This window comes from Sus scrofa, chromosome 11 (genome assembly GCF_000003025.6).
Source record: "Sus scrofa isolate TJ Tabasco breed Duroc chromosome 11, Sscrofa11.1, whole genome shotgun sequence".
Lineage (NCBI taxonomy): Eukaryota > Metazoa > Chordata > Mammalia > Artiodactyla > Suidae > Sus > Sus scrofa.
In genome coordinates, this window is record NC_010453.5 from 14,326,502 (window position 1) to 14,352,987 (window position 26,486).

General features: G+C 43.5%; 1 protein-coding gene and 1 long non-coding RNA gene across 12 annotated transcripts in view; one reads left to right on the plus strand and one right to left on the minus strand.

The window, feature by feature from the left end:
• NHLRC3 overlaps window positions 1-26,486 on the plus strand; it is a 180,721-nt gene that overhangs the window by 142,378 nt on the left and 11,857 nt on the right. For 3 of the 8 annotated variants that reach the window (XR_002336516.1, XR_002336520.1, XR_002336532.1), the window contains one exon: window positions 22,108-22,871. The exons of 3 other annotated variants lie outside the window; for them this stretch is intronic. This is a non-coding gene — a long non-coding RNA (NHL repeat containing 3). Of the gene's footprint in view, window positions 1-6,102; window positions 10,939-21,149; window positions 21,257-22,107; window positions 22,872-26,486 lie in introns of those variants that run through there. 2 more of the 8 variants (XR_002336517.1, XR_002336522.1) reach the window with 2 other exon arrangements.
• Window positions 1-26,486, minus strand: part of LHFP (lipoma HMGIC fusion partner) — a 256,711-nt gene that overhangs the window by 7,082 nt on the left and 223,143 nt on the right. For 3 of the 4 annotated variants that reach the window (XM_005668367.3, XM_005668368.3, XM_005668366.3), the window contains one exon: window positions 25,858-25,956. In XM_005668367.3, coding sequence (XP_005668424.2) covers window positions 25,858-25,956 — 99 coding nt within the window. Of the gene's footprint in view, window positions 1-22,762; window positions 22,848-25,857; window positions 25,957-26,486 lie in introns of those variants that run through there. The other variant, XM_021065277.1, reaches the window with a different exon arrangement.

Below are 26,486 nucleotides of genomic sequence, written 5' to 3' on the forward strand. Positions count from 1 at the left end.
CAAAAATAAACAAATGGGACCTAATCAAACTTCAAAGTTTCTGCACAGCAAAGGAAACCCTAAACACAACGAAAAGACAACCCACAGAATGGGAGAAAATCTTTGCAAGTGAATCAACAGACAAGGGATTAAGCTCCAAAATTTATAAACACCTTCTGCAGCTCCATACCAAAAAAAACCAAACAATCCCATCAAAGAATGGGCAGAAGATTAAACAGACAGTTCTCCAAAGAAGATAGATAGCCAAGAAACACATGAAAAGATGTTCAACATCACTCATTATTAGAGAAATGCAAATCAAAACCACTCTGAGGTACCACCTTATACCAGCCAGTATGGCCATCATCCAAATGTCTACAATCATTAAGTGCTGGAGAGGGTGTGGAAAAAAAGGAACCCTATTACACTGTTGGTGGGATTGTAAATTAGTGCAACCACTGTGGAAAACAGTATGGAGATTCCTCAGAAACTAAAAATAGAACTACCATTTGATCCAGCAATCCCACTCCTGGGCATCTATCCAGAGAAAACCATGACTCGCAAAGACGCATGTACTCTGACGTTCACTGCTGCACTATTTTCAATAGTTAAGACATGGAAACAAGTTAAATGTCCATTGACAGAGGAGTGGATCAAGATGATGTGGTACACAATATTCCTACACACAATGGAATATTACTCAGCCATTAAAAGGAACGAAATACCAGCATTTTTAGTAACATGGATGGACCTAGAGACTATCATGCTAAGTGAAGTCAGCCATACGATGAGACACCAGCATCCAATGCTTTCAATGACATGTGGAATCTGAAATAAGGACAGACTGAACTTCTTTGCAGAACAGATGCTGTCTCACAGACATTGAACAACTTATGGTCTCTGGAGGAGACAAGTTGGGGGCTGGGGAGATATGCTTGGGTTGTAGGATGGAAATCCTGTGAAATTGGATTGTGATAATCATTATACAACTACAGATGTGATAAATTCATTTGAGTAATAAAAAAAAAACCACAATACCATTTATATTTGCTCCCCCCCAAAATGAAAATAGGGAAAAACCTGACAAAATAGGTACAAAATCATTATGAGGAAAACTATAAAATGAATGAAATCAAAGAACTAAACAAATGAAGAGATAATCCATGTTCATGGGTAAAGGCGCAATATTGTCAGGATGTCAGTTCTCCCAATTTGATCAAGGGATTCAATGCATTCTAATGAAACCTCTAGAAAGTTGTGTTATGGATAACAACAAACGCATTCTAAAGCTTATATGGAGAAACAAAAGAACAGCTAACACCACATTGTAGGAGAAGAACAAAGTTAGAGGATTAACACTGACTCAGGACTTACTGTAAGTCTCCAGTAGTCAAGACAGTGTGATTTTGGTGAAAAAACAGACAAATAGACTAATGGGACAGAATAGAGAGCCCAGAAACAGACCCACAGAAATACAGTTAACTGATTATTAATGAAAGTGCAAAGGTAGGACAATGATGCAAAGGTAGGTTTTTCAATAAATGGTGCTGGAACAATTGTATGCCCCATGCAAAAAAAGGAAATTATACCTTTCACAAAAATTAACTAAAAATGGATCATAGGCCTAAATGTAAAACATAAAACTATGAAAGTCCTAGAAGACAACATAAGAGAAAACCTAGCTGACCCTGGGTAAGGTGATGATTCTGGGCTATCACGCAGTCCATGAAAGTACTAATTGATAAGCTGAACTTCACTAAAATTAAAAAAAAAAAACTTATGTGTATGACAGTGTCAAGAGAATGAAAAAACAAACTGCAGACTGAGAGAAAGAAGTGCAAAAGACACACCTGATAAAGGACTCTTTTTTTTTTTTTTTTTTTTTTTTTGTCTTTTGTCTTTTGTTGTTGTTGTTGTTGCTATTTCTTGGGCCGCTCCCGCGGCATATGGAGGTTCCCAGGCTAGGGGTTGAATCGGAGCTGTAGCCACCGGCCAGAGCCACAGCAACGCGGGATCCAAGCCGCGTCTGCAACCTACACCACAGCTCACGGCAACGCCAGATCGTTAACCCACTGAGCAAGGGCAGGGACCAAACCCGCAACCTCATGGTTCCTAGTTGGATTCGTTAACCACTGCGCCACGACGGGAACTCCCTGATAAAGGACTCTTAACCAAAATACACTTAAAACTCAACAATAAGAAAGCAAACAACCTCATTTTAAAAAGGGGCCAATGGAGTTCCTGTTGTGACTCAGTGGTAATGAACCTGACTATCCATGAGGATGTGGGTTCGATACCTGGCCTCGCTCAGTGGGTTAAAGATTCAGCATCGCTGTGAGCTATGGTGTAGGTCGCAGATGCTGCTCAGATCCCGTGTTACTGTGGCTGTGGTGCAGACCAGCAACTATAGCTCTCTGATTTGACCCCTAGCATGGGAACTTCCATATGTCACAGGTGTAGCCCTAAAAATTAAATAATAAATAAGTAAATAAAAATAAAAAGGGGCCAAGACCTCAGAACACAGACACCTCACCAGAGAAGATATACAGATAGCAAATGAGCATATGAAAAGATGCTCCATGTCATGTCATCAGGGAAATGTAACTTTTGGAGGCTGGGAATAATATATACACTCTACTGTATAAAATAGATAATTAATGAGAACCTACTGTCCAGCACAGGAAAATCTACTCAGCAGTTTGTTATAACCTACATGGGAAAAAGTAATGGGTATATTTATGACTGACTGATTCACTTTACTGTACACATGAAACTAACAGAACATTGTAAGTCAACTCCAATAATTTTTTTTTAAATGGGACTAATCTTCAGGCAAAACCAAACAAACAAAAATGACAGTGCTACCTCACTGCATGCCCATTAGAATGGCCAAAATCTGGAGTGCTGATACCGCCAAATACTGGTGAGGATGTGGAGCAACAGGAACTCGCATACACGGGGGTAATTAGGCAAAATGTAGTCACTTTGGGAGACAAAATTAAACCTACTGTTACTATACAGTCCAGCACTGACACTCCTCGGTGTTCACCCAAAGGAGCTGAAAACTTATGTCCACACCTGGGCCTGCACAGGAATGTTTATGGCAGCTCTCTCCATAACTGCCCAAGTTTTGAAGCAACAGAGATGCCCTTCAGAGCCAGGACTCAAACCTGGGTTCCAGGTTCTAAGAATAAGAAGTCCTTGACCCAAAATATTCTATTTGAATTAATGGAATAGGTTTCTGCAGTAATCAATCATTTTATTTTTAAATAGCACCCAAAGATTCTTTTCTGCTCTAATTTTAGTCTTCTGGAAATCAGAAACCAGAAAATGCTCCAACAGCAACTATTTCTTCCCTTTTCTTTTGTTTTTATTATATTATTAGTATTATTGTCTTTCTAGAGCTGTACCTGGGGCATATGGAAGTTCCCGGTCTAGGGGTCTAATCCAAGCTGCAGCTCCTGACCTATACCACAGCCACAGCAACCAGGGACCCGGGCCGTGTCTGTGACCTACACCACAGCTCATGGCAATGCCAGATCCTTAACCCACTGAGCGAGGCCAGGGATCAAACCCGAGTCCTCCTGGATACTAGTCAGGTTCATTACCACTGAGCCACGACGGGAACTCCTCTTTTGTTTTAGTTTACACATTATATTAGCTACAAACACATATAACAAGATAGTTGGATTTCACAGTCAGTGAACATACAAACCATAGCTTGAAAACTATCTTTTTTTTTTTTCCCCACAAGTCAATCGTTTTTACCTTGTTCATTAACTACTACTTCTCTGTGAAGAAATACAAAGACTGTTAGGGGTAGCATGCAATTTGACTTCTTCTCTTCACTGAGGTCTACTGAAGGGGCAGTCAGCAGAGGCCTTATTTACAGGTAAGGTGAAGTGAGGCAAGGCTTGAGTCATTGGCTTGTAGTCACTGTAAGTCAACAGCAGCAAAATTAGATCCAGTATCTTCATATCTCAAAAGTATTCTACGTCATTACCTATGTTCAGGGACAATGGGATACGTTCAGTCTTCAGCCTTGACATCTTCCTTCCCATATCCAATAACATAGCAAACACATTTTGATTGCTGTTTGCTCTGAATTGTTAGGAGAGCTTTCATGGAGTAAATGTTAATACATTTAATCCTCATAAGAACACAATGGGATGTGAGCATCATCCCCACAATTCAGATGGGAAAACCAAGGCTAAGGAAAGTTCAATAACGTGCCCATGGACTTGCCTACAGTCCCTCTGCCTCTCTCCACAATTCCTCCTGTGTTCCACTGCTCCTCAACTGCCTGTGGCAACCCCAGGCAGTCTTACCTGCTGTCATTGCTTTCCTGTCTCCCTGCTTTGATTTATAGTATCAGCAACAGCCAGAGGCAGCTATCTTTTTTTCTGTCTTTTTAGGACCACACCCACAGCATATGGAGGTTCCTAGGCTAGGGCTAATTGGAGCTGTAGCCGCCAGTCTACGCCACAGCCACAGCAACACCAGATCCAAGCTGCGTCTTCAACCTATACCACATCTCACAGCAATGCCGGATCCTTAAGCCACTGAGCGAGGCTAGGGATTGAACCCACAACCTCATGGTTCCTAGTTGGATTCATTAACCACTGAGCCATGACGGCAACTCCGCAGCTATCTTTTTAAAAATAAATCCTGCTGGAGTTCCTGCTGTGGTGCAGTGGGTTAAGAATCCGACTGCAGCAGCTCAGGTCGCTGTGGAGGTGCTGGTTCAATCCCCAGCCCAGCACAATGGGCTAAAAGATTCAGCACGGCCACAGCTGCAGTTCAGATTCAATCCCTGGCCCCAAGAACTTCCATGTGCCATGGGTGTGGCCATAGAAAAATAAAATAAAATAGATCATGTTAAGTCATTCTCTTAGAATCCTTTCATAGTTTCTCAAACATGCAGTCTCCTTCCAATGGCCCATGAGCCCTGGCATGAGCTGGCATCTGCCTGCCTCTCAGAAGTCGTGACCACCTTCCCTCTGGCTTCCTTTCCTGCCACACTGGCTGAATTCTCTGGACCACATCTGGCTGGTTGCTTCATACTCTTTATTCTTTCCATTCAGAAAATTCTACTCCCAGATCACTAGAGAGCTGGCACCTACTCAAATGGCAGCCCCCTCTCTGCCTGTCTCATCAAATCACACTATTCCTTCACCTCAATTTATTGCCTTTGCAGCACTTACCATGGTTTGTAAATATTGTGTGTGTGCAGGTGCTTAATTTTAGTCTGTCCCACTGGGATAGATGAGAGTTTCAATTAGGGGAGACCTTTGTCTATTTTCTTCCTTATTGTACTCCTACAACAGTGTCTGACTCATAGTAGGCACTCAATAAAGAAACTCGGAATGAAAGGCAAGATGAAAGACAAACAGAAAGAGAGGAAGCGAAGTAGGCAGACAGCTAGTCTTTAAAAAAATAAATACAGAATTTTAAGAGTACTTCTGTCCTGTTTTGACACTTTTGGAGAGCAGTTGTCCAAATGTAAACTACGCATTTACAGCTTCATACAGAGTGTGCTACATTTAAAAGGATGATAGATCCGGAAAGAGCACACCTCCACCTCAGGCTGAATCTTCCCAGCACAAGACCTCCGTTTATACTGGGAGACAGAATCAGTCTTTTTCAAGGGTAACAGAGTCTCCTTCATGGACCAGATTTTCTGATAACCATAGGCTAATGTGGCAGTGAGTCTTGGGAATAATCTCCATTTTGAATTATTCTTTCGCTGGATGAAATAAATCTAGGAGGGAGAATTAATAAGTAGCTAAGCGATGGCAGGTGGTTTAGAACTTTTCAAAGAGTCAGCAGAATTGCTGGTCAGTCCATGCAGTACACGGCTCATAACAGAGAACACGATCAATTGTTCAAGAATAACAAGGTATTGAACTGCGTACAGTCCCACGACCTCACATGACAAGTGGAGGACATAACTCCTTATTAACTGTTGGACACTCCCTAAGGAAAAAGTAGCTGCTGAGACTAATTAAGAACAGTGTGCGTGACAGTAGTAGTGTGTTAAATAAGGATGAAAAAAAGAAGTCACTAAAGCACTGACTATCCAAAGACTCAGGAAAGAGCATAACTTTTTTTTTTTTCCTCCAGGAAAGTCAATAAAACAGCAGAAGCTTAAATCTTGGGGGCCCTTAATTGGCAGGGTTGGTGTGGCGATGGTGTAGATACTCCTCCATCCAATTCCTTCGGATCCCTCTGCTGGTTCCATCCTCCATCAGCTTCTGGCTGCACTTTGATTCTAACAGCTTAGATTTGCAACTCTCTTCTGAGGCCTGGTGAGCCGGGACCCATTTTGCTCCAACTCTCAGAAAGTGGAAGTACCCCTGGCGTGACCTACGATGGGCTGATGGGGAGTCTGAAAGCCCACATTCTTGCCTCCGGGTGGCACAAACTCTGCAGTGCCATGAATGTTCCAGAGCTCCTGCGAGCTCAGGCGGAGGCTGGGGCCTCCCCTGAAACTGCCTCCTTGCGTGGTGCCTACGCCTCTCTATCTTGGTTTCCCATTACTGGTTTCTCCTGGGCTCATTTCCTTGATCCCCTGAACATGAATCCTCATCTCAGGGGTTTTGCTTTGGGGAACCTGGTCTCAAACAAAAGCAAATGAATGATCTTTCTTGCTTTTCTTTACTGTAATCAGGGTCTGTGAAGTTTCTTCAGTTGTCAGGGCTTAACCCACCTACCCACCTACCCATCCAAACGCTGCCATCCCCTGAAAGACCCGGAGCCGAGACAGAGTCTTCAGCACACCCTCCCTGTGCTACCATCTTCCTGGGGCCAATCTAGCGCCTTACCTGCTCAATGTGTATGTGTCATTTCTGAGAATGGTTATGTTCTGGAGCCTTTCTTGTTTGTGTCATAAACCATAAAATTCATCAGACCAACTGTCTAGCAGGTGAAACAGAAAGGCAGGACACCAAAGAAAGGTACTTTAAAAGTGTACCTCAGTAGAAAATGTCTGAGGCCATCCCGCCGTATTGGTACTAATTACACACATGTGCCTGTTTATGTGTGATTTACACATTTTTTGGTTTAAATTTAGCAACTGGCTAAGATCCAAAATGAGCAACTAATGTTGTGTGATTTAAAAGAAAATTATTCCTCTATTTCAGATGTGAAAGTTTAGGTTTGCTAAGGAATTCATAAAGTAATTTGTAAATAAATCAATATGGATTTCTTCTGGTATTTTGCGTTATACAGAGATATAGCCAGTCCCTCAGTTTAACCTCAAAAAATATACATACAAAGGGCATACACCACACACACACACACACACACACACACCTTTTGAGAAGCAAGAAATGGTCAAGATCAGCAGTAAGATCAAGAGATGTCACTAAGATTTGGGCGAATCTGGAGAGACACTATGTCATCCGTCCCCTGATCCTTGACTCCCTTCTTCCCACCCCTCCTTCGATACATTCACTAATTTGACAAATACTTGTTAACATGTCCACCCCAACTGGAAGCCTCTGGGTACCAGGGATTCACTTTGGAAAAAGATAAAAGTCCGTGCTATCCAAGAACTGTGGTCCAGTCAAGGGAGTATAAACAGTAACTACTCAGATACTTATGTGATGGTAATTGTGACATGTGCTTGGAAGAGAAAAAAACACCCAGGACGCTAAGACAGCCAATCGCAAGGAATTGTATACGGTGCGGTCTGTGAACGGGCGTTTTCGATTAGCAGGGACATTTAAGCTGAGGCCTGGCAGAGGAGCAGGGGCTAGCCACGAGAGAATGTGGGAGGCTGGGGGAGCGCACTGCCCCAGGGGGATGGGAAACGTAACAGAGAAATGTAGGCAGATTTGGGTCTTGTTCAGATACAGTACTGTTCAGGCGAGAGATGGCTGTCACTGTGGGTGTGGGTGAGAGATGGGCTGGCGACCAGCTGCAGAGGTTAAGCGCTGGAAGGCAGGAGACTTCCTCTTTAGGATGTTCAGCTCCACTGGTACCTGGAAATATGAGACGGTCAACATCCATCCGTCAATCTTCTGCAGCCACGCTGCGCTGCACCGTTACAGGGGATCCAGGAGAGAATGCGATCGCGTCTTTGGTCCCACGAAGCTTATGTTCCACTAACACCAATTCTGGAGCATCACTGAGATGGGCCGCATTATTTTGAAATCATTCCTTGTCTATTTTACACATATGTCTGTAGCAATTCAGTTGAATGAAATTAACTAAAGAAGGGAATTTTTTCATTAAATTATAAATGTAAATGTCTCTTGAACTTCTCCCCCAAAAAGGAATATATTTTTTCTCTCTGAGCATGATTCCTTCCATTGTTAACGAAAGTTGGAACTAGAGGAATAAGAAATTAGCACTGTTTTTCACAGTAATAAGAAGAAAAGTCTTTTTGAGTACATTATGATGTTAGGGAAGAGCAGATGTTTCAGTTTGTATGTTTTAAGGTCCAAGAGTATTAATGGAGCTAAATGAAACCAGGAAATACACGATCATTCTTCCCTGGCCTCTCTCTTCCCCTGTCCTGGCAATAAATTCCCGTTCTTGTGATGCAAGCAGAAAGCATTTTACTAGCGGGCAAGTTTTGTCTGTATTCTTTCAGGAAATTAGAGAAGCAAATCTGTTGCAGCTTTCCCTTTTGCTCTCTGTAATGCTCCATCAAACAGGACTCCAAGATCACTGGGTTGGCAAACGGTGGCTTTCAACAATCGGGATGCCATTCTTGACAGATAAAATAGAGGTTAATGGGACAGAAAGCAGCCAACCACAGCCACCTGCAAAATCAATGGAAAAAGATGTCCTGGCTGCATTCCAGGGCAGCCCCAGAGAGAAGATGGGGGGAGAGGCGTGGCTGTTTTTCAGGGTGGCTCAAATTCATTTTTAGTGCGACTTTCCTTAGTAATAGAAAGAGAAGAAAAGGCATGGGGAGCCCAGTCTTACGACAAATTACACTGAAATTTCAGTGATAGTTCGTTTTTGGAGAACATGGTATCACTTGTTCATTTGTTTGATGAACATTCCAGAGCCGACCACGCGACTGCCTGTCTCACTCCCGTATCCCAACATTCAGTACGATGCCTGGACCACAGCAGACAATTGATACACGTTTGTGGCGTGAATTCATGCCAGACACTATGCTTGTGCTGAGAACAGAGATCTGAAATTAATAATTATATACTAGCTGTCCTGGATAGCCTGTGAGCCGGGCGAGAAACAGTTTAAAAGCAGCATCTCATTTAACCATTTTTGCCTTTGATGCTTTCAGGAAATTAGAGAAGCACCTCTGTTTACCCTTCCCCAATGTCCTTCCTTTTGAGGTGTAGACATTGAGTTCCATGCAAGATAAGTCACTTGCCCAGTAACTCAAATTATATGACGAAGCTTGAACTTGAGTCGGTTCCAGCACTTTGTCCTGTGCTCAGATAGTGTCTCAGGAAGCTCTCTATCAAATGTATGTTCCCCATGTGTCAGACAGTACTTGTCTTTGCTAGAACTTCCATGCCACGAAGAAATAAAACATGTTCTGCATTTTTGAATTCACCAGTCTCAGAAGGCTTCAGGCACCCGTGTCTACCTTGCACAATCTAGTTATTAAACGCCTGCATCTTGCAGACTTGGCACTCCCTCTCCAGGGGCCAATGCAACCCAACCGGCACTCTCTTGGCAACACCATCCCCTCTAGGGGACGTGGGGTGGTGTGGTCCAGTGAACTTGCTTGATCAAGTCAGATAACTGATTCTTTCTGGGTGAGAACTGGCTATGGACATGCTCACTAACTGGGTGTTTTGTTTTTCTTTTTAGGGCCACACCTGTAGCATAGGGAAGTTCCCAGGCTAGGGGGTGAATGGGAGCTACAGCTGCAGGCCTGTGCCATAGCCACTCAGGATCCGAGCCATGTCTGTGACCTACATCAGAGCTCACAGCAGCGCTGGCTCCTTAACCCACTGAGCAAGGTTAGAGATTGAACCTGCAACCTCATGGATACTAGTCGGGTTTGCTACCACTGAGCCACAATGGGAACTCCCCCAAACTGGGTGTTTTTGGTGTGTACCCCCTGTCTGAGCAGAGCCGAGGAAGGGCTCCAGGTCCTGGGCCCACCCCTGATCCCCTCCACCTGTAAACCTCTAGCAGGCTGGCGGGAGCTGCCGTGCCATCCTCAGTGGTTACCCAGAGGCTTTGCCACAGCGCCTCCCACTGGGCACAGGGCTGCTCATTTAAGCACAAAACAGGGTCACCCCGGTCATCCTGCCCTCTGACCAATGCCTAATGCAAACCTCCATGTGTGCTCAGCCTTCCTGTGCCCTGCACTTGAACCTGAGTCCCCTGGTTCACTTCTTTCCTCACGGGGTCACTGCTGAGTTCCCAGCCCTGAGTCCAGAAATAAGCCATCTGCCATCACTTATCAAGGCAGAATACCTTTCATCTGTGATGTTTTAAAATCTGCAGCATGTTAAGATATCAATGAAAAGTCTATGTAGAAAAGAAGCAGGTGAATTCAACTTCATTCCCTTTTGCTGTACAAATAATGAAGGCAGGAAGGTGGAAGAAGCATCGGTGAAGAGAGAAAACTTTTGTATTCCTAAATACCTTGGACAGAAAAGTTTGATGGGGCCTTCTCCTCCTGAATAAATTCCCTCCTACCTCTTCACATGCAGACCAGCTTGTCTGCCTACACATTAAAACCAAGAACAAAAACAATCTCTCATGGGATCAATGCCATTTGTTCTTTTGGGATGTCACTGAACAAAGATGATTCTAGTAAAAACAAAATAAAACAAACAAACAAAAAAGAACCATCATGTTTTAAATATTTGACCTAAAACATACAGAAGCTTTCATTCAAACTCATAACAGAACAAGTAGTTAAAATGATACCTGTCTGAAGAGAGAAGAGCAGAACTCAAAACTTTAAAAAAAAAAAATTACAAGAACTCGAACTTGATTGCTGAGCAAAAAAAAAAAGAAGTAAAAAGACTGAGGGAAGAAATTTTGTGAAGTGGGGCTCATTTTAAAAGCTCTTTGCTTGTTTCTTTTTATGACTAGAAGCATAAACTCACATTGCTGATTGTCCTAGACACAACTTCAGCGTCCCACTGAGACTGTACTTCCCTGGACGTGCTCTAGGGGGTGCTGTCCACAAGCAGATCTCAGGAATGCTCCCCTCATGGGTAGTTCCCAAGAGCAGATAGTGTGGAGGTCTGTGCAAAGGTGGAACCCACCACAGACTAAGCTCTGAGTCTGCACACAGTGTCCCAGGAAGCCACGGCCATCTTCATGACTCCTGTACATTCTACAGTTTTCCCGAGCTGCAGCACCGTGAATGGACTGAGCACCCCTCCTCAAGATACCATCCTTGACTGCAGGGAACAAGGCCAACGGTATCTTTCTACTTCTCCTGCCCCTTCATTCCCAGGCTTAGGAGGCTGAACAATAGGATGGGAACTCTCCTGGGAGCAGAATGGTACCTTCCCCCCAAACCTCAGTGTACGAAGGTCTAGCCTGGAGCACTGGACCCACTTCAACCAAAAAAGAGGAGGCGAGAGACTCTTAAAAGCCTCTCCACCTTCTCTGTCTGCTCTTACCTTCTCCAGGAGGTAACTGGGATGTGAAGAGTTAGACTAGACACAGCACAGTGTCCGGCGGTCAGAGCTGACACGCTCACACTACAGCATCAGTAAGGATGCTTCCTACCCTGCAGGTCCGAGGGAGCAGGGATTTACTCTCTGGCAATCACTTGTATCTGCAAAGTGTTCATAACAGCACCGTGTCTACGGTGTCTAGTGAATTTTTGATAGGAAAATATATATCTGCCTTATAAATTTTATCCGGCACAGCTCCATCGATTCTGTCGTTGGGGTGGGAGTGAGGAGAAGGCTGTCGGAGGAAGACGTGAGGGGTACGGACTGCTGTGCAGGCAGGCACTGAACTCCAATAGGAGTTCACATTATATAGTCCCAGATTTTAGAGGGAAAAAAAGCCTTCCCAAATTACACATGAATTCTACTTATTCAATGATATAAATTTCTCTTCTGGATTCCCACACACAGTTGGTTAAAGAGCCATAGTCTCAATTTGCTCTGCTGTGTCTCTCTTGGCCCCATAGCCATGTTTTAGCTCCACCTTTAAAACCAGCCATCATCAACTTAGGACACCCCAGCAAGTACCTATCCGAGGGCCCACACTTGCACAGCTGTTCAAACTTATCAAAGGGCAGGACACCCAGAACAATAGCTGGACTTGACATAAGGTTCTGTCATTCTGAACCCAAACTCTACATCAGGGGAGGAAAGATACTACTCTTTATTTTTATTACTATTACTATTATTACGAATACTTTCTGAAATTTTAATAAGTTCTCACATCAAAGTGTAGATTTGAACAGCAAGCTTTTAAAAAAAAATTTTTGAGGAATTACCATTGTGGCTAAGCGCTAATGAACCCCACTAGTATCCGTGAGAATGCAGGTTCAATTCCTGGCCTAGCTCAGTGAGTCAGGGATTCGGCGTTGCTGTGAGCTGTGGTGTGGGTCACAGACATGGCTCAGATCCTGCATTATGTAGGCTGTAGTGTAGGCCAGCAGCTTCAGCTCTGATTTGACCCCTAGCCTGAGAACGTCCCCATGCTGTGGGTGCAGCCCTAAGAAGAAAAAAAAAATTTTTTGAGCATCTAGAGATTTTCAATACTATTTTATGTTTGTTATTTTCTGAAAATAGAAAACTATGATGCAGAAATAAATTTTAGAGCGAACAACCCAGTATGAGACTGTAAATTCCATCTAATGCATAATTTTATACCTAAAACTTATAAGTCAATCTGTAGATTAGACAAAAGCAGTGTATCGATGTTAATTTCCTAATTCTGGTCATTTTACTGCTATGTAAAAGAACGTTATTCTAAGGAATTATTCACTTAAGTATCTGGGCGTGGAACGGCATCGTGTCGGAGAGAGAGATCAAGGAGCAGGACCGAGGAGGGGAATGACAAAGAAAATGTGATGACACTTAACATTAAGAGAATCTGAGTGACAAGTGTATGAGAATTTTTTGGTGGTATTTTTGCAACGTTTCTACAAGTGTGAAATCACTTCAAAACCAAAATGAAGCAACTATAGCAATTTAACGATACATGTAGATACACACACGTCCAGGTAGACACGTGCATATGTATGTATATAAACATGCATGGATGGGCCTTTATGATAGTTTGACTTATAATTTTTTGACTTTAGGATAGTGTGAAACTGATACATATTCAGTAGAAACTGAACTCTGAATTTTGGATTTGATCTTTTCCAGAGCTAGTGGAGTGCAGTCCTATCCTCTCTCATGATACTTGGCAGGGAGCACAGCTCCCATTCAGCCAGGAGATCAAGGAGGGTGAACAACCAATACATTTAGAACCACTCTGTCACTTCTAGTACAGCATTCAATAAATTGCATGAGATATTCAACACTTTATAATCAAAAAGACTTTGTGTTAGAAGGTGTTGGGCAACTGTAGGCTAAGGTAGGCATTTGGAGTACGTTAATGACAGCTAGTTAAAACTATGATGTTAGGGAGGCTGGGTTATTAAATGCATTTTCAACTTACCATGGGTTTCCTGGGATGTAACCCTATTATTATAAGTCAAGGAAGATCTACCTATAAAACCAGTGGAAGATTTTTATACTTCTAAGTACAAAGAGCAAGAACTCTATCTTGGTAAAAATACGGTATGCAAAATGAGAAACCTGCCTAATGATAATTTTTGTTGTGTAATTTTCCTCATGAAAATATTCATTCACCCTCTTCCACTCCATGTGCGCTTGTTGCCCTGCTGAGCACAGCACACAGTGGGGTGACCAAAGAGGTCTCAGATCCCTGGCTGCATCGCTTCTAACACAAAATCCACCAGATCCCCACCAACCACAGCCAACTACAGCCAATCACAGCCAACTACAGCCCATCATAGCCAACCACAGCCCATCACAGCCAACTACAGCCCATCATAGCTAACTACTGCCAACCATAGCCAACCACAGCCAATCACAGCCCATCATAGCTAACTACAGCCAACCATAGCCAATCATAGCCAACTGCAGCCTACAGATTTAATCCACCCAAATAAAGAGGACATTCTAGCATGAATCTTGAAATGCTGTGAAACGGTAAGCGAGGGGGACGTGTATGCGCAGGACTTGGTGCTCAGGTGAGGAGGAAACTGAGCAGGGCTCTGTCTTCTCCAGGATGTGCCCTGGGGGAGACCACAGCGGCATCTGGGCACAGAGACCCTATTTTCCTCCATTGCGTCTGGCAAGATGAAGGGGTTCTACATCCCATGTGGGAACTAGCACTTCCCACTGAAGGAAAAATCTCTTCCAGCTGATACACAGAAGGATTTCACACACGCTAAGCATGTACTCCATGAGAGAAAGATCAGGGGATTTTTACATGCAATCACAGTCGTCTCCAGGCAGCTCGGGCTGTGGGTGCCTGAGGCAAGACGGGAAGGCAGGGGTAATGAGGACTCAGGATTATGGTAAAGGGATTAAACCTGAACAGAACAGAGGCACGTTCACATTCAAGCCTCATCAGGAACCAGTGCATCGACCTCCATTGCTGTGTCCTTTTGACTTTATTCTTCCTTCGCACCTCTTGCCACCTAGCACATCCCAGCATCAAAGATTTTAGAGCCAAAGGGATATTGGAAAAGGATCATATAGATCAAGAGTTTTTCTGCAAAGGTCCAGAGAGTAAATAGTTTAGGTCAAAATCAGCCACAGACACAGAATAAACATAAACACAGAGCCATGGGCATAGATGTGTTCTAAGAAAACTTTTTCTTTCTTTTTTTTTTTTTTTTTTTTTTTGGTCTTTTTAAGGCCACTTTTGTGGCATGTGGAGGTTCCCAGGCTAGGAGTCTAATTGGAGCTGTAGCCACTGGCCTATGCCTCAGCCACAGCAACACCAGATCCGAGCCGCATCTACGACCTGCACCACAGCTCACGGCAATGCCAGATCCTTAACCCACTGAGCAAGGCCAGGGATCAAACCTGCAACCTCATGGTTCCTAGATGGATTCGTTTCCATGGCGCCATGATGGGAACTCCAAGAAAACTTTATTTTAAAATGGAGGCAGGAGTTCCCTTTGTGGCTCAGTGGTTAACAAATCCGACTAGGAACCATGAGGTTTGCGGGTTCAATCCCTGGCCTTGCTCAGTGGGTTAAACATCTGGCGTTGTCATGAGCTGTGGTGTAGGTTGCAGACACGGCTCGGATCCCTCGTTGCTGTGGCTCTGGCATAGGCTGGTGGCTAAGGCTCCGATTCGACCCCTAGCCTGGGAACCTCCATGTGCTGCAGAAGCGGCCCAAGAAATCGCAAAAAAAAAAAAAAAAAAAAAAAGCAGGCAAAACAGGTCCCATTGTTTGCTGATTGTTCATGGAGGTCTTTTGCATTTCATAGTTGGGGACCCTCTGGCCCAGGAGACTAAAGTGACTTCCCCAGATCTTCAATAGGAATGTCTGTTTTTTTGTTTGTTTGTTTTTATAATGAAAGACTTCCCAGTGCCCAATCTAAAGCAGGGTGCCAAGGCTGGATTATTCTTAACCAAAAACCAAGTCCTGACGATTTGGGTAAGAAGCATCTACACCACATAATTATCTGCCTGCACTTTTAAAGTTAATTTCACATAGCCAAAGCAAATAATTACAAAGTTGTGTGTGTGGTGGATGGGAGTAAGCCAACAACCTCTTTTACCAGCAAACCGGTACATTTGGACATACAGACGTCCTGTCAATATAAGTAAATCACTAGTGTGAAAACGGCTCCAGATAAGAACAAGCAGCGTTAGATGAATGGATGAACAAGGCGGTGGTGAAGCTACCCAAAGGGATGTTATCCAGCCATAAAAAAGGAGTGAAGTTCTGACACAGGCTACAAGACGATGAACTTGAAGACATTACACTAAGTTCGAGAAGCCAAACACAAAGGACAAATATTGTATAATTTTGCTTAAATAGAGTACCTAGGATAGGCAAATTCACAGAGACAGGAAGTAGAATAGCGGTGAGGGAAAAGTGGAAAAGTGGAATATGGGCTGGGAGCAGGAGATAATGGGGAGTTATGGTTGAATGGGTAGAGCTGCACAGCAAAAGCTCCGGAAATGGTGATGGTGGCACGGGATTGTGGGTGCACTTAATGCCACTGAACTGTATCCTTAAAACTGATCAAATGGTAAATGTTGTGTTACATATATTTTGTTGCAATTTAACAAAAAAGGAGCAGTGTGATGTGGGGTAGAGAACAGAGCAGAGTTGGGTCAGTCAGAGAAACTGGAAGATCTAAGAACTAGACGTCTAGCTGACTGCTGGGGGGGTCAGTGACATGGAAACGGATGCTTTTTATTTTTTTCTTTTTAATTTGTTTTTTTCTTTTTAGGGCTGCACCTGCAACATATGGAAATTCCTGAGCTATGGGTCAAATGGGAGCTGCAGTGGCCAGCCTACACCACAGCCACAGAAATGACAGGTCTGAGCCGCATCTGTGACCTAAGCCTCTGCCTGCGCCAACGCCAGATCCTTAACCCACTGAGCAAGGCCAGGGATTGAACCCGCATCCTCATGGATACTAGTCAGGTTCTTAACCTGCTGAGCCACAAGGGGAACTCCAGGAACCGATGCTTTTTCACTGCCTCTCACACCTGGGCTCCTAGGGCTTCTCCTTGTGTACCCCATCAACCCTTCTCATTGTTTTTCCTTCACGCCAGATCCATCTAAGGCCCGTCCTCTTAAACTTGACACGGAATCAAGGCCCTTTATCATCTTATCTTGAAATCCCCGCAAGAATCACATAACTCTGAAAATGGTGGCAAAGATGCTTTGCTATATAGTGTTCCTGCAGTACCAAGGAGTAGCAACAGAAATAAAAATACCCCGGTGCCTTCAGAAACATAATTAAATGCAATTAAATTTTAGTTTAAGTGTAGGTTTTTAGTAAAGTAGGGTGAGTGGAGTAGCATCTGAATTTTTATAATCACACCAATCTAGTGGACCCCTGTGCCACGGCCTGGTGGACAGTTTAGTTAAATCGCAGTTGCACGATTTACCCGTAAAAATGGTTTACGCTTTGTCCTGTCCGGCCAGCCGAGTCTCTCTCTGCTGGCACGGTTGCTATTAGTTCTCTCCCCTTAGCACCGAATCCATCCTAAAAGTTTCACTGGAGATAAGGCTGCTGTTCAGATGATAAGGCACACACATTGGCTCGTACGTAGAATGTACACCGCTGGCTTTGTGTTCACGCTGTGACCTGACACAGAACCTCATCTCCAGGTGGGAGGGGCTGAGATAACCAGCAGGGCCTTATTCACACAGCGATACAGATTATCCTTTGGTTTCTGTCTGTAGCTGCTCTTTATAAAGGCTGAAACTCCCTTTATTTCAGCTCCTTTGACTCATGGATGGCCCCAGCGAGAGTGTGAAAGGACCCAGGCCATCTCTAATAGCGGCTGCTCAGCAAGGCCTGTGGCTGCGGCCAATTTTCCAACAATCCATGTGAAGAGGTGCTGGTTTCTATCCTGACAGCATTTTATCTGCCCTCCCCTGTTGGTACCTGTCAGGCTTTCATCAGCCACCAAGCAGTTCTGAATAGAGGCTGGATACAGATCATCAAGGAAACCTCTGTATGCCTGGATCTGTATCCAGGGATATGGAGAAGTAGGGCAGCAAGGGCTGCTTTGATCTTGCTCAGTTGCCCTCAGTCCAAGAGGCTTCCTGGATGATCCCTCCTTGCTTGGGAACAGACTTAATCCAGTTTGGTCAAGCACAACCTTGAGAATCCGGTAAATTACAGCACCCACTGAAAAAGCAAGCAGGATGGGGAGACGTCGCCACTGTCTGAAGACCTCATTTCCAGGCAGACCACGTCCTGCTACACATACAGGCACTTACTAAGTAAACAGGTATCAGAAAGCAGGCACAAGCCCACTCACCAGCCTGCCCTGAGAGCTAGTTAAATCCTAGTTCCCTATCATTTTAAGGGATGTTGGGCTACCGTCTTGCCGTAAAGGAGCACTGGAGGCAAATGCAGCAAGGTTCCATGGAAGGATTCTGTTAACCTCTGGTAACAGATAACCCCAAATCCTCTGAACCAAAGACCAGAAACAGACCTCTTAGGAATGGTCCAGATTTGGCTGCCGTCCCTGGGGCCAGAGTGGGCACAGCGCGAAGGCTGAAGTAAAGCTGTTCTCGGTAAAACTACTGAAACTCCTGTACCGGTGATTAAACAACCACTGCCCCCAGCTTCCCCAGTGTCCCGTGGTCCCCTCCTCCCTTTGAGAACTCTAACACTTTCTAGACTCAGGGCCCAGAAATCAAGACGTTAGTACCTGGACCAACAGCCCCCTGGGGAAGGCTCAGGTCAGTATTCGTTTTAGTTTGGATTAGTCAGGGCCTATGACGTATTTTTGTTAAATATTTTAAATATCTTTCAGACTCACAATATTGGCTATATGCCTGGATGGCTATTTAAATCCTTTCCTGCCAGAACAGGGAGTACCTCTAACTCGGTCTACAAACCTCAGTGCCTTTGATGTCACCAGTGAGGGCCCATTTTTAACATTGATCACATTCATTAATGAGACACTAGTTCCACCATCAAAATTCCATTTCTGACCATTGCTGTACGAACAGTGAGGCTTGTAGTGATGGCTGAGCTATGGATAACAGAAGACTTGTCCTAGGAGCCTTGAGTTTCCACTCTGGAGCCTGCACCTGAGCTGTGACTCTCTGGGACTCATGCACATATCTCATTCCCTCCATCCTGAAGTATCCAATGAATGACAGGCATTGTAATAGTGGTGTGAAGAACTCCGAAGGATCTAAGGTCTTATTCCACTTGCAAGCTAACACATCAGCCTGCCACACCTTCATGGACATGCTGGCACAGGAAGGAGACTCCTGGATCAGAGACAAAGGACTGTGTTATTCACAGCACAGCAACCAGCATGGGTTTTGTATCTTAATCCATCCCTTTGCTCAAATAAGTCACCCAGAATCAGAGAGCTATCAGGGAGTGAAACTGAGATTCAGTTCTCATTCATCACATTTTTTTTCTGTTATGGGGAAAACTCATTTGCCTGGGATAATTCATTCATATGATATTTTCTGAAAAGATAGGATAAATGAATTATACTCTACAAATTCTCTATATTAATTAGTTTTGGTCAACTTCCTACCAGGTTCAAAGTCAGGCAAAAAGTCACATTGGCCCTTTGATTGCTTTGTTATAGTTTTGGTTTTGTTCTAAAACATGTTTGATGGGTTATTAATCAATAATGCTTACCAACAGCCCTTTCCTAACAGGGGACCTGTTAAGAGGTCTATCTTCTACTTCTGTTCTATCTTCTATTATGGAAAAAAGGCAAAAATACACAGGAAGTTAACAAAGAACATGAGTTGGCACAGTAATGTGAATTCCCAATTCTGGGGCAGAAATATTTCTCCTGAGGTTAAGAACCACAGTATAAATGAAAGGTTTGAAAGAACTGTCCTCAAATGTTCAGATAGACACATTCTTCCAGAAACATTAGTGAAAGGTGTTTCCTCAGAGTTACTGTTCTAAACAAATCAGATAAGAGGACGGTGTAAGACAAATATGTGAGAACTCTCCCAACTAGAATCTCCTTGGGGCAGGGAACTGGTGGGAGACGTCCAAGAGGCTACATTACATCATCAGACGGAATCATCAGCGTGGGTTGGTGGGGGTAGGGTGTAGATCCTTTTTCATAGATCATCCCCAAGTCCTTAACTAACGGAAAATTTTAATAAATCTATATATTTATTTAAGATGATGTTTTTATAGCCAATTTGTCTTCATTGCTCTTTCTTTCTCATAGGCATTGCTAATATGGTCAGATGAACACAGTTTATCCTGAGAAAGGATCTAAAACAACAAAAACAGTTACTTTTAAAATTAGTGCCTGGTGCAGCCACTATGGAAAACAGTATGGAAGTTCCTCCAAAAAACTAAAAATAGACCCCCATATGATCTAGCAATCCCATGCCTGGGCATCTATCTGGAGAATATTTGAAAAGATTCATGCACCCCAATGTCCACTGCAGCACTATTTACAATAGCCAAGACATGGAAGCAACCTAAATGTCCATCAACAGAGGAATGGTCCGTATATATAACAAAATACTACTTAGCCTTTACAAAGAATGAAAGAATGCTATTTGCCGCAACACAGATAGACCTAGAAATTATCATACTAAGTGAAATTAGTCTCTCTTAAAAGAGAGACTAACGTGTTCTTCCCAGTAGTTTGGTGGCCATATCTTAATATTAGAACATTAAGAAAGAATAATGCTTCTTATTTCCTACTGGTTTTCTAAGTGTATTTCCTCTTTTCTACTAGCACTGAATTCCACTGCTGCAAATCATTGCTAGTCACTGAATTAGGTTTTTAAAAGGCATTGATACAGCAATGGGAAAGATCTTGCTTTAAAATAACCAAACCAAAAAAGACTTTAGGAAGGAAAGATTTAGAGCAATTTCTTTTTTCATCTCCCAGGGCATTTGGTTCTTTAAACCATGACTCTGAACTTGATTACTTTCTGGGGACATGGTTAAGGCTTCAGTCCCCTCAGGGAGGGACACCATGATTCTTGCCGGATATCAGTGGCCAAGTACACACACGGTCAAAAATGAGCAATAGGGATTCTTCCTTTTTATCTTCTCTTCCTTGCTTCTTGCTCAGCCTCTCTCCCTCCCTTCTTTTAACCGTTTCAGAGCCAGCAGATATGTGACATGCAGGTAAGGATCCTAGCCATCTAATTAATCATTTTATTCTAAGTACGTGGCACAATTTTTGGTACCTAGAATGTGCTTAATACCTATGTTGAATAAATAAATACACTTATTGAAAACTGCTATGGGCCAAACACAAAGACAGGCACCAAAGTTGCAAAAATCCTATCCCATAGGAGCCTACAAAGATAGTCAGGGGGACAGATAGAATTGATCTACGGTTGTACAGAATAAGGTACTTTTTCCTAAAGCAGGACCAGAGGCAGTTATTTATTTAGCCATCAGCTAAAGTGGAAATGTTCACGCTGTCAGCTGTTGCTGTGCTTTCGGGAATGGGTGGGTTGAAATCATGTCCCTGAAATGCACTGGTTCTTCTCTTCACTTTCAGAGATGAAAGCAGGAAATCCAATCCTTCATCTCCTAAAAAGAGGCCCCTAGGAAAGCTGAGTGGCTAGCAGAGCTGAGTGTTTTTTTCTTGGAGGTGCCGCCTGGACACTTAGCTCCTGCACGTCGCACTGGCCGAGCTGGGCTTCCTCTGCCTGTGGCAGTTTTCCAGCATCACAGTCCAGAGTATTTCCGTGGGTGCCCCTGGGCCTACCTAGGTCGAGTCTTTGGTTTAAGTCACAGCGGCTGCCAAGCATCCCTCCATCACCGTCCCGCACTAGAGCTGAGTGACGGAACACAGACTCACACCGGACCTTCTCAGTGACTTCCCACGACTTGGACTTGAATGTCAACAGTTTGGAAGAGTTCCAGATAACAGCCATGGAGGAGGCGGGAATTCATCACTGCTTGAAAGACTTTACATTTGGCTAAATCTTAACACATATGCAACACCTCACCACTCATCAGGGTCCCGAATAGCAGTGTCATAATGGGATCATCAATAACCTTTGAGCAAAGACCAGAAAGGCATCAGGTGTTAGGAGTCTCTCCCCGAACCCAATGGCAGAGGGTACCTGCCATTGCTGGTGAGCACCCAGCAGGCCAGCCCGGCTCCCACACACTACTCAGTGCCTGGAGCCCCTGGGCAGAGCCTCAGCCTGGTCTGCACAAAGCAGCCTCAGAAGTCCACAGAGTTCTGGGAATCTCTCACTTCTGGCCAAGGGGATGCCAGCTTTATTAAATATCTCAGAAGCCGGCAGAAGCTTCTCCAGTTATTGACTGCAGAAATAGAGGCTTCCTTGTGGACAACAGGAAAACTGGGTCACTCAGCTTCAGAAACACCCACCAACACCACACTTAAGAAAGCTCAAAAGAGACATTTTCTATTTTCGTTCCCATTTTTGCTCACTGGCCTCCCCACAGCTTGCAAATAAACTGTTTTTTGTTTTTTTCGATTGCAGTTCAATGTGAGAGGAGAGAGCGTGTGAGTCAGGAGTCAAAGGGCTCAAGGAGACGGGTCCAGAGAGAAGCAAGATGCACGGCTCAGATTAGAGTAGAAGAGATTTCTTCACTGGAGTGGAAATTTGGAAGAAACCAACACTCATCTTTTCTGACACTGAGAGAGAGGCTGGGAGTTTTCCGAGTTTAGGGCATTCTACTTGAGAAGCCAAGAGTGTAATTTCAAGAACAGGAAACATGATGGCTCCTTAATCAAATTAAATAGCAAAATGAAAGCAATAATTACTCAAATTTACTTGGCAAATTAGCAAGACAAATTAATTGAAACAGTACCTTTGATCATAAGGTTATAATTAGAAAAGTCTTTGGTGGATGAAAATATCTTGGAGGCATGAATTAAATCAATTGGACAACCTGATTATAAAGCCCTTATGTTTCATGTGTAAATCCCAACCTACTGTTATGGAATATAAAGGGAGACTAGAGATTGGTCAGCAAATATTCATTCAGAATAGTCCTGAACAAGAAAAAATACTCCTGTATAAATAGCGTGAATAATATTAGCAAATGTCGACTGGGCTTTCGTCAGTGAAGATGTTAAGCTACACGAGGTGGGGTTCTTATCCCTTGTACTGTTTTGTTCTCTTAAGCAGTATAAAGAGACAGCATTGCTACCTTGCACAGCATAAACCTTTGTCCACACCATGGGCTTCATGATGGAAGGAACACAGGGCACTGAAGTCTGACCAAAAAAAAAAAAAAAAAACAGAGACTGAGGAGTTTCCTAGTGGCTCAGTGGGTTAGGGATCCAGTGTTGTCACTACTGTGGCTCAGATGGCTGCCATGAGCTGGGTTCAATCCCTGACCAGGGAACTTCTGCACACCCCTCCTTTAGTAAGATCTGGTTCTATATAGCTCTGAACACCTCTGCGCGGGGCCATAAGAAGCTTAGAAGTACATGGTATTATTCCCTAATAACAGCTATTCATCCCAGAGTGGTCACGTGGCTAATCGGTACACCTAAACTGGAGAGAGAGACTTTTAGTCCATTCCTGGGGGAGGGGCCTGCCCTCCTATTTGACATGAACAAGGACGCTTGGAGTCACCAGTGCCAAACAATGTCATCTAAGACCAAGGAAAGAACTAGCTTCAGGATGAAGCCAACTTAGAGATGGATGACATCTGTGAGCCCCAGGACCGGTCTGAAGCTCACCTTGGCTCTGGATGGGAAGGCTCCAGTACATCTGGGTGAATGAAACTAGAGGAGAAGTTTCCAGAAGGTTCTCAATGCTGAGAAGATGTAAAATGCTGGGGTGCGGTAGTGAAAACTGCCAAAACAGGATCTGAGTTTCATTATAACCTGCTAGTTAAGATGGTGATACACAACAGCAAGACGCCGACAAGAACTGTATTCTAACCAAGTTGAGGCCGCTGGGAGACAGGACAGCAAAGAATGCCTCCAACACCAGAGAAAGACAAATACCAAACACTGTGTTCAAATATCTCCCCTGGACACAGTGTGCTTTCCAAAAAAAAAAGAAAGAAAGAAAGAAAAAAAAAAAGAAAAGCTAGCAGTTTTTGTGTCAGCGTTTATCTCTTCTCTGCATTACCAATCACAAGCTAATCTAGATGCAGGAGAGCTTTGTCTTCAAGGAGGGAAGAATGGGCAGAGGGAAGCCTCTTACTTTTTAATCCAAGCAAATTGGGTGGTAGGTAGAACCCCAGCTCCTTCATCAAAAGAGCCAACATTATTCTGAGGAAAGTAAATGTTTGTCATTCACTGAGTCAAACAAAAATTGCTTCATTTTCAAATGCACAGACTTTTTGTTTTTTGGGTTTTTTTTGTTTTTGTTTTTGTTTTTGGTCTTTTTACGGCCAAACCCACAGCATATGGAGGTTCCCAGGCTAGGGGTTGAATTGGAGTTGTAGCCATTGCCTTATGCCACAGCCACAACAACACCAGATCTGAGCCGTGTCTGTGACCTACACGACGGCTCAGGGCAATGCCAGATCCTTAACCCACTGAGTGAGACCAGGGATCGAACCCGCAATGTCATGGATACTAGTCAGAATTGTTTCCACTGAGCCTCGATGGGAACTCCTCACAGACTTTTGATATAATATCATATCTGCCCATTTTCTCAGTATCTAACAGAATTTTTCTTATAAATTCTTCTAAAGTAAAAATTTTTTAAATGACTTGGGATATGAATAATACTGCTGTTAGACCACTACCCTTGACATGTTTCTTCTTAGAGTGAAATATTTAACGTGAAAAGCAGATAGATGGCTGGATTAGTACCTTGCTATGCGCTCATTGTCAAAAACTTAATCTGTCCACCCTTATGTTAAGGAGAAATATATTGGCTATCATTTGGCAATAAGTACTTTTGTGGACTTATAATCTTAGGTCTAGTTAACACCAATTCTAGAAAAATGTCCCGAGAAAATAAATCAGAAAGATGTATATTCATTAAATGATGCCTAAAATAAGTCTTAAAGTAACAGAAACTGGAATAGACAAAAGACCCAGCTAGAAAGAAATAAGGAAGTGGTTAACTAAGTGTAGGTTTATCAACTAAGTGAAATATTAGCTAATCATTATAATTATAATGGTGTGAATCATGCTGTATTATGCAAAGCATTTTTATAGGTTGCTAAGCAGGTAGAATATACTACCACCTATCTACACGTGGAAACTATCTAATTAGTGCACAGAAAAATTCATGAGCCCTTCATTGATTTTTTGGTCTCTATGATGCCCTGAGAAGCTTTCCTCCCCCTCCTGGGCTTCACTGTACTGTAATCCTTGCCTGCACTGTGCCTCTGTCTCCTGCCTGAGAATCCACACGCATCACTTTGTTCAGGACTCAGCTCCATTCCCATCCCTTTCACAAAGTTATATATTGCCCTGGAATGAAACTGCTTTAGATTCCTTAGCCCTGACTGTCATTTTCATGATATTTTGTTTGCTTTATCTGCTCAGACTGTGAATTCCACAGAGAGAGTTATTTTTAGTGCATGCAATGACTCATATGATTTTGAATGAATTCATCAATGAATATAAACCCGTCGGAGCAGGCCCCATTTCTTTTCTTTGTGTCTAAAGTACTTCCCAAAGGGTAGATTATAAAGAGCTCCTCACTAAACAGTTGGATAAATGAATATACGTGTGTTGTTACACATGACGCAGGCTCCAATACTGGAGTGTGTTTTTCTTTTTCTTTTTTTTGTCTTTTTTTTTTTTTTTAGGGCTGCACCTGCGGCATATTAGGCTAGGGGTCTAATCAGAGCTGTAGCTGCCGGCCTACACCACAGCTCACGGCAACGCTGGATCCTTAACCCACTGAGCGAAGCCAGGGATTGAACCCGAAACCTCATGGTTCCTAGTTGGATTCGTTTCCACGGTGCCATGATGGAAATTCCGTGTGTGTTTTTCTTCCCCATCCTTTTCCCATCTCTGCTTCTATGAGAGATCAGAAAAGGTTCGTTCTTTCTTTTTTCTCACACCTTCACATATTGAATTCCCAGGGTCCAGGGATCAAATCTGAGCTGCAACTTGGACCCATGCCACAGCCGTGGCAATGCAGGCTCCTTAATTCCCTGCCCCAGGCCAGGGATGGAACCCTCGCCTCAGTAGCACCTGGTGCCATTGCAGAGACAATGCCGGATCCTTAACCCACTGCTCCACAGTGGGAGCTCCCAGAAAAGGTTCTTTTTTAAAGGGAGTGCTCTCCATGAAGAGGACTTACCCAGGTCAAACTGGCCAGAAATGTAGCCGCAAGTCTGCCGAACTTCCTCACTGTCCCAGCCCAGGGGGTAGAGGGCGCAGCCAGCACCGATCAGCAAGCCTGCAAAGAGAAAAGACAAGAGGGCTTTACCAAAGTCCCTCAGTCACCCTGGATAAAGATACCAGGGAGAAATGATCCATATCAGCAATGTGCCAAAGAACATGGTGCTGGCTTTTTGGAAGGCACCAGTCCTGCTCCCTTTAGTGTTCTAAGGTCAGTTTGAGTCCAAGAGCAATTCAGGTCTGCTTAAAAGAGAAAAAGAAAAGGAAAAACAAAAACCCAACCTTGACAGACAGCTCCCTTTGGTTCCCACTTCACCCTTGAAAGTATGAAAAGCCGTACAAATCCTGTTTAGGAAGTCCAATCCAGAAGCCCTTTGAATCACTCTTGTGAAAAGCCAATCCATCCCACCATCAATCCATGTAAACAAATAACTCAAGAGCCAGCAAAAGTGCCTCACTGGTTAGACTTCATTATTCATTAGATCATTGTTTTCCAATTTGAAAATCAAAATAGACTGTTTCAGCATCATCAAATTTTACCAAGGGCAGAGAGAGCATAAAGATTTTGGTGAACCACTTTGGCACATT